The sequence below is a fragment of the Gouania willdenowi genome, chromosome 18, assembly GCF_900634775.1.
Source record: "Gouania willdenowi chromosome 18, fGouWil2.1, whole genome shotgun sequence".
NCBI lineage: Eukaryota > Metazoa > Chordata > Actinopteri > Blenniiformes > Gobiesocidae > Gouania > Gouania willdenowi.
Window position 1 is genome coordinate 25,215,490 of NC_041061.1, and position 12,315 is coordinate 25,227,804.

A 12,315-nucleotide genomic window follows, 5' to 3' on the forward strand; every position below is an offset into this window, starting at 1 on the left:
ATCAGTTTATGGGACTCCACATCCCACAATGGAATGTGCAAAACTTTTCCAACACTGTCAATGTGGCGAGGAGATCAAAACAAACCTTTTACATCTTATTACGAGCTATTGAGCTTCGATTTATTGATCTATGAGGCCTACACTGTACATTTATATATTAGTTACTAGTCAAAAACTTTCATTACAACTCTCCAGTAAGACGTTGGTGAAGGAATTAGGTTGTAAGACCAAAGTAAATTGGTGTACCTACAGTATATATAATATTTTGACCTCGCCATAAATATTATGGAATTAATGTTATTTTAAGTCAGTGTTCCTCAAATGGGGGTACGCGACGGAACTGCAAGGGGTACTTGAGAGAGAGAGAGAGAGAGCGAGCGAGAGAGGAAAATTAAGAAATGTCTATTTTTAATTAAAAATGATAATTATACTAGATATTACCATCCATCCATTCATTTTCAAACCCACTTTGTCCTAGTTCAGGGTCACAGGAGTCTGTCGGTGCGCATCTCTGTCTCACACTGGGCACTAGGCGGGGGTACACCCTGGACAGGGCGCCAGTCCATCAAAAACACACAAAACAAAAGAAAATATACTGAATAATAAGAAGAACAGACAAACAAAAATACACAAACTGATGATAGAAAGGATTTTGATTAGAACATGAACTGAAAATACGATAGAGAACCACTGGTTTAAGTAACCGAAATTAGGAATAAACACTTTTAATGGCAAAATAAACCCAACTCTGGGCATACAAACCCAAAATAACAACCCTGCACCACATGACATCCTGATGGACAGATGATCCCAAATCATTACAAACGTCTGAGTCTAACTTAGCAAAAGCCATTATTATTTACATGCAGGAAAAAAATCTATAAAATATAATGATATAAAATTGGTGATTAAACATTACTTGGGCCAGCATTTAATCATTCTAGTGAAACAAATGGGGATATACTGTATCATATGGTACTCCACAGCTGGTGCATTATTCTGTTATCAGGAGTTCTCAACTAGTCTCAACCAGGGACTCACATTTTGCCACAGTCATTAAATCGCGACACACTTGTTTTATATATTTCAACCAACCACATTCAGTTTTTCAGAAATAGCTGTTGAAAACAACATACATATATAATCTTTTTAATAACATAAATCTACATTTATCCCTGTGCAACATGCATTTCACAGCATGCCTGTCAAAATAAAAGTTTCTTTCAAAATAAAAAACAAGTCCAACATGAGAGACATTAAGTAGTTATTTATTGTTGACCCGCTATCCGCGACCCGCTTTTGGGTCCCAACCCACCAACTGAAAATCTCTGTTCTATATATTAGTGATTTTCCTATAAACACAGCGCAGTAACAGTGTGACGTCTGATTATTGGTATTGTTTGTGCTAATCCTTAAAAAGTGAAGATGCTTTCAAATTATGTAGATCCTAGGTTCTCAAAGTGGGGTACGGGTCCCTTTAGCCTCATTCAGAGGGCCTAAGTTGAAAAAGTTCTGTTTCCTCCCTTTCTTGTTATTACACATTTTGTAAAACGTCAGCTCCAAAAGGGCGAGTTGGATTTTTCTCGCTACTTGACGTCACCTAGCGGAAACTCCTCCTCCTGACAATCCTGGCTCCTCCTATCCTATAAGAATGTGAGCTTCTCTCTCTCAACCTGCCTCACAGCTAAAACAAACACAGCAGTTTAATATAGAATATATATTATACTTTATTGTAATACACGAAATGTGTTCTCTGCATTTAACCCCTCCCTGAGGAGCAGTGGTCAGCAATGGTGTAGAACCCGGAGAAGTTCCATTTTTTGTACCCGTTATATCGCCTCGTATCAGCTTTGACATGATATGACGTGTTTGTGACACAACACGACGCAGCTGTTGGACCAAACAAATGATTAATGCACTATTCCTGTGGTTAGTAGAGATGAGAAGATGAAGAACGTTACTTAGCAGCTTAACACACCAGTGAGTGTTTGAAGAAACTTACTGACTCTGCTGCTGCTGTAATAAACACAGACCCTGATGCGCTGAGACGGACTCACAATCACAATAGCCGCTTAAATATCTGTGTTTTACTGTAATGTGCAAGTTTTTTTGACAACAATAACAACAGTGTGTGGATAACAAAATAAAATCACTTCAATGATCACTGATCTCCCTCTCAGAGCGAGTCATGAAGTCTGCGTCGATAGACACACCCACTCATGAATAACCATAAGTAGGCCCGTTGTTAGAACTGCTCAGAAAGTCATTTTTCAGAGGCTAAAACTATGGAAAACAGGCGAGTTTAGGAAAATAAACCTCAAATACTATGTTGTTGGGGTTCTTAGAAGAAATGGAGATGGGTGAAAAATAGCATAATACTGGACCTTTAACATACAGCAGCACAACATGGTCCGCTGCCTGCTCAGCTGAAGCCAAAACCAGAGGTGACACTGTACTTAAGTAGTTTTTTTTTCCTGTTATCTGTACTTTCGACTTAGTCATTCATTACATTACAAATGAGCTGGTTACTTTTAAGACTTTGGAAGATGACACAAACTGATAACCGTGAAGCTGAAGGAGACCAAAAAGGGCTCGTCTCCATTCCAGAAACCTGGAGAACATGATTCTATTGAGACTAAATGAAAAATGTTGGTAGTTTGAGCTTTTTTCTGTGACACAGGTCCCTTAGTTTTATAGTTAACATTTTCAAGTTGTTTTTTTTAAATGTTAAACTCAAAGTTGTACTGGGTTTAATTGATTATTTGATTTTTTTTTTCTTCAAACATTTTATTTACAAATTGTATCTATAATGAGTACCCAGGTGTTCAAAGGTAACACATTGAATTTATTTTCATGTACCAGTTTTCTCAAAATAAAAGATATGGAATTTGCTGGTTTAAAAACCCTGCCTTATTATTGAAGGGACGCTTGTTTTACTTTTTACTCAAGTATATTTTAGTAGAATTTACTTTTTTGCTCAAGTAAGGGAGCAACTTCAATACTTTTACTTTTACCAGAGTCATTTTTATATATGTATCTGTACTTTTACTTGAGTACTGAGACGAGTACTTTTGCCACCTCTGGATACCACAGGAGAGCAAAAACCATCATCACAGACACTTCTCGCCCTGGTCATCACATGTTCACCCTTCTGCCCTCAGGGAGGCGACACAGGACAATCACACTCAAGTTTCTCCACTTTCTAAACAACCAACACACATCACTGACACCATCATCACTACTAATAAATGGAAAATGAAATACTCTCTCTTTTTTTTTTTAAATTAGTCTCTTTTCTAATATTTTATGTATCATGTACTTTTATACTGATGAACTTTATATTCTGACAGGCTTTTACCTTACACTGTTACCTTATGTAACTGTGTCTGTTTGGCTTAAATCTTTGAGTGTACTTGAATGTTGTTGGGAGGGACATGTGCAATGTTATTGTACTTTCTGTAATGACAATAAAATGATTCTATTCTATTCTATTCTATTCTATTCTATTCTATGTGCATCATTTCGAACTCAGCCTTCTCATTAAAATTGTATTTCAGTTTCAGGGTGATGAAACTGTGAAAATACTTTTATGTGTTTAATCAACAAATGTTTGGTAGATTTATTTTTCAAAAAAAAAAAAAGAGAGAGAGAGAGACTTGTTTATCACTGTAAATACCAGTATATGAATTCATTAAATAAATCAAGTGATAATTCTGAATAAAAGGTTTTGAAGCAATAAATGTCGCCCCCGAGTGGATGAGGGAAATGTTCAAACTTTGAAACGCTGTGCTTCACAACACGTCACACATGGCTTTGAACAGGTACGCATGCGCATATGGAGAGCCCTTTGATTTGATGTGATAACGAATTAGCGCACATGTGCTCAGTGGTTAAATATCATATTTTATTTTATTTTTTTAACCCTTTTTCAGCACCAAACGTACCATATTTTAACCTATTTTCATCACATTTTCTCGTGATATTTTTGCTTCATTGCTCCCATTCCTGCCACTTCTCCATCAAATTTCAATGTCTTTACTTCACATTTTTTCCCTTTTCAAGACATTTACGGCACTTATTAACACTTTTCCCACCCTTTGTCGCACATGTTAACCCAGTGTCACTTTTAACCAAATATATTTCATGCTTATTTTTGCCAATTAACTACATTCACGATTTGTAAGCTAATTATTTTCCAGTTTAAACTAATTGTTCCAACTGTTTTCCTGCCACTTTAAGCCAATATTGACACTTTGAACTCTTTTTACAGCTTTCGCTGTCCTTTTTTGGCCACTGTTATTGCAGCTTTTAACCAATTTCTTTAGTTTTTAAAATCCCATTTCACCAACCTTTCCCAGTCACTTTTAACCCATTTTATTTCTGATTAAAACAAGGATTTACATTTTTAAGATGACGATACACTATGGCACAAATAATAAAATTCCTGTATAACAGTGGATAATGTTCAGATCAATAAATAAATGTGATTATCACAGATTCATAGAAAAATGGACCATCATTTTGCTGACTTTACAGAGGGTCCCCAAAAAGCTCTCCCTTTATTCCCCCTTATAGATGGCCCCATCTCCACATGTCTGTGTTCAACCACCTTTAGGTACAGTGGGGGGGTCTCCAGCACCTTTATTTTGGGGGTCGTGTGCTGAAAAGGTTGAGAACCACTGGACTAGAGAACTTAAATAGTGAAGAAAACAGACCCTTTCCAAAAAAACTAACTTTTTCCAAAAAAAAGTTAAACTGCCATAAACTATCGATTCAGGGCACACAATTTAAATGATTTCAAGTACTTGTTTATTTTTACATAATTTGGGCTTCCAGCTCATAAACCCCATGAAAACAGGAATTCAAAAAATGAGAATACTGCAAAGGAATCACCATTTACTTTTGTTTTTGCAGAAAAAAGAGAAGGACTGAACTGTTGCCCAGTGGTCCAATGTCCTCTTTTTTGATGAAAGTAAAGTGTCTTTCATTTGGGAATCAAGGTCCAAGGGTTTGGAGTAAGACGGGTGACGAACAGAACAGAGCATTGCACCCCAAATCATGACTGTTTCTTCACACTGGATCTCAAGCAGCTTGGGTTCTGTTCCTCACCCATCACGTAAAAATAAACAAATACTTGAAATGGTTTAAATTGTGGGCCCTGGATTTATAATAGTTTAACTTTTTGAACAAAATTATGGAAATTAAACAACTTTTCAATGATATTCTAATTTTTTGGAAAGGGTCTGTATTACTAGTCCTCATGTGCTGTTATGGGGGTGGTGGAATATTACAACCAGAGTACTGGATTTATGATCAGTTTGTAAAGCACTGTCATCTCTATCCACAGGAACGTCTCTAGGTCTTTGGACAGATTGAATCAACAAACCTGCTCCATGCACTTAAGAGGAAGATGATGCAAGCACTCATAGGTTGGACAGCTCTACATACTCTAAGTACCTTTACTGACACTGTGCGATGGCTATGCGGTTTTGTGCTCTTGTATTAAAGCACATTGGACTGTTGAATCCCAGTCTGTACAAAAAGTAACATCAACCTAAAGACAAATGCTGAAGCCATTCAAATTGGAACTTCACCTGACTTTGTAGATCAGTCATTTATAACATTAAAATCATTTATTCAATGCATTTTATTTTGTGCTGTATACACTCAAGCCATTTTCTTTTAATACAAAAGGTCAGTAATCCTGTTCAATTTAAACATTACTCAAATTGTAAAAAATAAAATCACTTTAGCTGAAGGTTTCACATTCTGGCCACACAACTTACCTTTATTTCCAAGGTACAATCATACCTAGGAATTAAAGGTATGATTGTATCATTTAACCAGCTCCACACACACTAGCCTTAAGGCAGCTCAGTAACATCTATGCCAAAACAGAGGCCAGTGTACACTTTAAAAAGGAGTTTATTTTTTTTTTAAAGACCATTAAAATAAATAGTTTACAGAAGTCGATGTAGAAAACTGGGTACACTGTCTGAAAATGTTAACACATCTTTAATGGGGTGTATGATGAGCTTCTGGAAAGGTGCATTATTTCAGCTCCAATTTGGTCCTTTCATGTGAAATATTCTCACCCAACATTTCAGTGAGCAGGTTACAAAAAGCTAAAATTCATTCACTTCAAACATTTAACAAAAAAAATAATTTGTAGATATTTCCCACCAGGATTAAGAAACTTAAAAGCCACTGAACTCACCATTGTTACTGTTGCCAGCTGCCAGTCCTCTAAACTGAAGAATGGAACAGGAAGTGGATTCATCACAGTTTTACTATACAGATCTTTTATTGAATATGCCCTGTGTATGACTGCTGTTCATCACATGGTCACAGGTGTGTTTTAAAGGCTGCAACATTACACTCAAGGCTGAATAAATACTGACAGTCAGAGACAGCTCCTCTCTGTTAGTCCAATCCAATCAGGCACAAGGGGCCCTGCACATCACCACCACATTTACCAAAGGCAGCAGTCAGCATAAGACCACTGCATCCACAGCTTATTACACATCGGTCAGTCCAAAAAGATGTCCTTTTTAAAATGTACACTTGGAATTAAAGGTATGATTGAAAAAGAGGAGCTAGCCACTGGCAGAAGACTACATTTACCTTCCAAAAATGAAGAAACTCTGTAAAATGTGGATGTGGTGGGTTAGGAGTGGAGTTTATCTGAAGCTTTTAGAATTGAAATCAGAAAGAAAAAAAAAACAAGTTGAAAAAAAACAAAACTGGTTGGGATGGATGGTGGGCTATTAGAATCTTCTAAATAAGATCAGCCACATTCATGGGCATCTCTTCCACGGTGGTGTTGTAGAATGTCTCAATATCTCTCAGGGTTCGCTTATCGTCCTCAGTCACCATGTTGATGGCTACGCCTTTCCTGCCAAAACGACCACCTCGACCAATCCTGGAGTGACAACAGAATGCAGGAGAAGCTCATCTTTTATTTCAAACACGGAGGTATTTTGAAGAGTGACTCTGAACAGTAAGTTACCTGTGAATGTAGTTTTCCCTGTTGGTTGGCAGGTCGTAGTTGATAACCAGGGACACCTGCTGAACATCAATACCTCTGGCCTGGTGAAAACAGTTAAAGTTCAATTTAACCACTCAATCTATGACACAACAGCTACTTAACTCTTTAGCTAATACATATTAAAACAGAAACATTGTCATCTGCCAGTTAGTTGTGAGTCAGGGACTGGGACCCCGCTACAGTGGAGGGCAGATGTGCTTCTGTTCCAAGAAACATTCAGTCCTTCAGCAACACGACAGATGGAAGGAGAGGGAACCTTGGGTTTGACAGTTCATACAGGATTCACATACAACCAGTACATCGTCTATGCACCTACCAGCAGGTCAGTGGTAATAAGAACGCGACTGGAACCAGAACGGAACTCCCTCATGATGAGGTCTCTCTCCTTCTGATCCATGTCCCCGTGCTGAAACACAAGATAGACGTTAAACCTCTTACCAACATGTCATTGTGACCTTGAGGTCAATCTCTTACCAGGGCAGATACTGTGAAGTCTCTGGCGTGCATCTTCTCAGTGAGCCAGTCCACTTTCCTCCTGGTGTTGATGAAGATGACGGCTTGTGTGATGGTCAGGGTTTCGTACAGATCACACAGTGTGTCCAGCTTCCATTCCTGAAGAGCAGAGACACGAGTCATTCACATGTTCGACTGTGGTTGTTCTATTCCAACATTCCAGGAGCAGAAGAACCCATCTCACCTCTTTCTCCACGTTGATGTAGAACTGACGAATACCTTCCAGGGTCAGCTCCTCTTTCTTCACCAGAATGCGTACGGGCTCACGCATGAATTTCTTGGTGACTTCCAAAACATCAGCAGGCATCGTAGCAGAGAGGAGGACAACCTACAAACAGGACACTGTCTCAATACCGTGCTGGCAGAAAAGTACATTATTGCATATAATTATTTTTTTTTTAATGTTTTATTTTATGAACTTGTCTTTTGATATCTCATTGCTTATCAAATACTGTATTTTTTTTATAATATGTAAATGAAGTGTGATATATTATGTAGTTATATTTTTCACTGTATATTTCCTGTAATTTGTATTTTTTTAGGGTGACATTTGAACATTCGGTCCAGGGATCACATATTAAAGATATAGCCTTCTGGCTAAATCTGGTACATATCCTATATAAATAGGTACGCACACTATTTGTTACAATAAATGTAATTATTTTTGTTTTATTATTACTGTATTATTTATTTTGTATTACAGTTTTATTTGATGCATCATAAAAACAAAGTGATCTCCTGTCAGAAAGTCAATTTCCTGGAAAATTGTCTGAATAAAATTTAACTTTACATTACTCCAAAAAAAACTAAATCAACTTGCTGGAATTATAACTTATTTTGTATTCAAATACTCTTTAAGGAGTAGCTGCTTTTGCTACTTTTATAGGAGAAATGGGTTAATGCGGCATTTCACATCAACAAATTTGGTAAGATTTTATAAAGTTAAAAATAGAGATTTATGTAGTATATTGACATTTTGGAGAAAAACATCAAGATGAGTTTGATTAGTATTGCCCAGCCCTAGTGCTTTGTCAGCACTTACCTGTGTGCTGCTCGCCAGTTTCTGAAAGATCTCGTAAATTTGATCCTTGAACCCACGACTCAACATCTCATCAGCTTCATCCAGCACAAATATTTTGATGTTCTTAGATGCTGTAGAATTTTGACAAACAGAAAAATTACTACATTTAAACAGAAAATGTTTTATTACTGAAATTCACAGCTGTTATGCTAAAAAAGTACATCCAACTATTAAAGGAACGTATATATGTGCAGAATAATGGGAAAGCAAACTGTACCATGTCATTTTGATGCTTACTCTATTTACTGCATATAACCGTACATGCATAAATGTGATTATTTTTTGTCAAATAGTTGGAATTACACTGAAATTCTATTGAAGCTGCACTTTTCTAACCTTTATTAAGTTCAGTTTATTTTGCTCAGCATTCCTCTTTGAAGTGCGTCAACAACTAGTCAGGTAAAGTGTAAGGCAGGGGTCCCGAATCCTGGTCGTCAACAGCCACTATCCAGCATGTTTTAGACCTTTCCCTCTTCCAACACACCTGATTGAAATGACCAGGATCGTTATCAGGCTTCTGCAGAGCTTGATGATCAGTTCATTTAAATCAGGAGTGTCGGAAGAGGGAAACATCTAAAACATGCTGGCTAGTGGCCCTTGAGGACCCCTGGTGTAAGGCAAGGAACTGATCTAACAACCATGTCTGCTGCATTCAGAAATAAAGTGTATGATCACATCTTTGGATCCCTGCTGTATTGAAAACCTGAGCCAGCAAAACGCCAACTCAAGCATCAACCCAGGAGGAGGCTCCAAAGTCAGATGACACGCATGAGTTTTCATCATAATACAGCTTTGGTGTTTTTGGTCCAGGGTTATGAAATCACATGGTTTAATTTACTTTGATGGGGTAATATAGACCAAGTCAACACTTACAAATGTTTTTACGAGTCAACATGTCAAAAACACGCCCAGGGGTTCCCACCACGATGTGAGGAGCTTCTGCCTGCAGCTTCTGGACCTCATTACGGATGTTGGTCCCTCCAATGCAGGCATAGCAGCTGGCTCCCATGTAGTCACCCAGGGCCAGGACCACCTTTTGGATCTGAGGGAATCAAACATTTCAAAAACATGGATTAATTTCTGATCAAAGACAGGTTGAATCTGACTTCGTGAAGGTGTGTCACGTCGTGTGTGCGTGCTTGTTGCCATGTAAGAAAGAAAGCCCACCTGCTGAGCCAGCTCCCTGGTAGGAGCCAGGACCAGAGCCTGAGTGGCTTTCAGCTCCACATCGATCTGCTGAAGAATGGAAATGGCAAAGGTTGCAGTCTTTCCAGTTCCAGACTGGGCTTGAGCTATTACATCGTAACCTAGAGGAATACAGACAGTCAGTACCGGTTTACACACATTTGTGCAACAGTTTACACACAATTTTTTTTTTCTTTTTACAGCTGTTGGATGTGTGCAGAGTAGCCTTGCCTAGATCAAGTGTTAACAGCATTAGTAATAACAAACATGATGGATCACAATGTTGGGAAACACCCATGAACTCTTGGCCGGATTCTACAGAGTGGTCTAACGTAGTTACTGTAACTTCACTTGTGAGTCATAAAACAGGAAACTTTCATTCTAAAAACAAGGAGAAATGGGGGGTAGTGGAAGAAGTTAGAAAGTTTAGACTCACCCTTGATACAAGGAATAATAGCTCTTTGCTGAATTGCAGAAGGCTTCTCAAAACCGTAGGCGTAAATTCCCCTGAGCAGAGCTTCACGAAGGTTCATCTCATCAAAACTGTCCGTGATCTGGTTCCAGTTACTCTGAAAAAATAAAAGCAGATTTATTTTCACAATCAGGGTAACTAGATAAATATTAATAAAAAAAAAAAAAAAAAAAACCCGGATGGTTGTTGCTTCAGACTGACTTACCTCAATGATCCCGTCCGGCTCCATGCCCTCGGGGCCATTATCTCTGTAAAGACAAATGTACAGTCAGAAGTGACCACCACAGCGAATCTCAGATTGTCCGTGCGGGCCTCAGGCCTCACATGTGGCGCTCTGGGCCTCCTGAAGTGCAAACGCTTTGTCAAGTCCGCCATTTCTACCGCTAACACCCAAGATGGAGGTGAGGCGGCGCGGCCTGTGAAGCCCAGCAGCGATAGCGGTAATCGGGCACATTAGCAGCCAAAACAGACACTTTAAATACATCGCAGCCAACATGGTCACCAAACTGCCTCCATGGCTTCTTTCAGAGCGGGACTAGCGGTGACGTGGCTCGAGGTAGGAACTGGGATAAGCCTGCTAGCATAAACGTGCTAACTCCCAGGCCCCGCTGCCTGCTCAGAACAGCTCAGTCCTCCAGCACAAGGTTCCCGCTCACTGCCGGTCAGCGGAGCAGAGAACCGGGCCTTAACCGAGCGTCAAGCGTCCCGGTGCGGCCTGTCGCAGTCAACGAACTACCGGACAATTAGCGCGGCCATGTGAGGCGAACACAAAGAACAAACTGCTTTTCATAATCGACTATATCGTATCACAGCTACGGTGTTTTTTTAAAGGACTAAATAAACCGACACTATCGCCATGATATCCGGACAGAGTCGGTGTAGGCCCAAGCCCGCCTCGTTCACGTGCTTCCCACCTCACCGATTACCTTCCTCCCAAATCCGTCACGTTCCCAAACCCCGCACAACAATCGGTACCGAACAGTATCGAAAGGATCCTGGAGGCTAATTGTAAACCACACACCGAGATAAAACCGAGCTCTGAGTAACGCTAAGACAATAGAGGAGCCCGGACGAGGAAACGCTAACAGGCCTCGACACTACAAACTACGGCCACAAAAGACTAGATTTACTCATCAATGTATCCGCCCTCACGGTTGTTCAGTGACGGGCACAGATTAACCTTCGAGCTACGCCATTTTCTGATAGCACCAAGGGCCAATTCACACCGACCGTGTCTGTGCCTTCCCTCACCTGTTATCATATTCAGCCGACATTATTCCAAAGAAAGAAACTGCGGCAGGAATGTGTTTTATATGTTGACGACACAAGGTGACGCCGTCTTATTGGAACAAATACCCGTCACTCAGCAATCGGCCCGCCCACGCTCATCTCTTATTGGTCAAAACTGCGTCATTTCCCGTAGCAAAGCCGGAAAAGCGGGTTGTTCGTGTTGCTCGTGTTAAGGATTAACTGCGTTTAGATTTACGACGAATGAAGATCAAAATGCTTGACAAATATTATATGCTGTTGCTATTGGTCTGTGTCCAGACCTCAGACAAACCTGACTATAGTTCCGGTACTTCCTGTGCGCATGCGTCCACATGCGCAGTAAACTAATGCGTTTTTTTTGTTTTTTTTTATTTACTGAAATATTTACAATGTACAAACAATATTTACCAATTATATACATATATACAGCCAATCACTCCACCCAGGAAACATTTTTGTGAGTGAGCAGAAAAAAGTAAGAGAAAACTAAAACAAAAATAATACAGATTTAATGCAGGGTTGAGAAACAAACAATAAAGGCGGATACAAAGTCGTAGTGACATATTCGTTCTAGATGTTTAGAAAGGATATTACTTTTTTATTAGTAGAATGTTTGGCAGAGATTATATAATTGTTTATTTCGGCTAAGAAGAATTTTGTTATGGGTATTGACTTTAAGAATTTTGCTTTATGTATATGGTATTTTCTGATCAGAATGAACATGTTGGTCAGTATTTCTATTTTGAT

At 39.1% G+C, this 12,315-nt stretch overlaps 1 protein-coding gene and 1 non-coding gene across 2 annotated transcripts; both read right to left on the reverse strand.

The window, feature by feature from the left end:
• Nucleotides 1-5,907: 5,907 nt before the first annotated feature.
• LOC114480274 (eukaryotic initiation factor 4A-I) lies at nucleotides 5,908-11,647 on the reverse strand. The gene is made up of 11 exons (XM_028474254.1): nucleotides 11,551-11,647; nucleotides 10,505-10,547; nucleotides 10,264-10,396; nucleotides 9,810-9,949; nucleotides 9,516-9,684; nucleotides 8,604-8,713; nucleotides 7,746-7,889; nucleotides 7,523-7,660; nucleotides 7,365-7,454; nucleotides 7,010-7,089; nucleotides 5,908-6,922 (listed from the first exon to the last, which is right to left on the reverse strand). The coding sequence occupies exons 1-11, from the start codon at nucleotides 11,571-11,573 to the stop codon at nucleotides 6,778-6,780; spliced, it is 1,215 nt and encodes a 404-aa protein (XP_028330055.1). The 5' UTR covers nucleotides 11,574-11,647; the 3' UTR covers nucleotides 5,908-6,777.
• On the reverse strand, nucleotides 9,291-9,430 carry LOC114480909 (small nucleolar RNA SNORD10). Its single transcript, XR_003676194.1, has one exon. It is a non-coding gene; the product is annotated as a small nucleolar RNA SNORD10 (small nucleolar RNA).
• Nucleotides 11,648-12,315: the final 668 nt, after the last annotated feature.

Coding starts and splice junctions, on each gene's coding strand:
- LOC114480274 (XM_028474254.1), bottom strand. CDS start 11,573: ATGTCGGCTGAATATGATAACAG. Junction 9,685..9,809: donor CCAGGGAGCTGGCTCAGCAG/GTGGGCTTTCTT, acceptor TGATTCCCTCAG/ATCCAAAAGGTGGTCCTGGC. Junction 8,714..9,515: donor GTTGACTCGTAAAAACATTT/GTAAGTGTTGAC, acceptor AAAATTCTACAG/CATCTAAGAACATCAAAATA.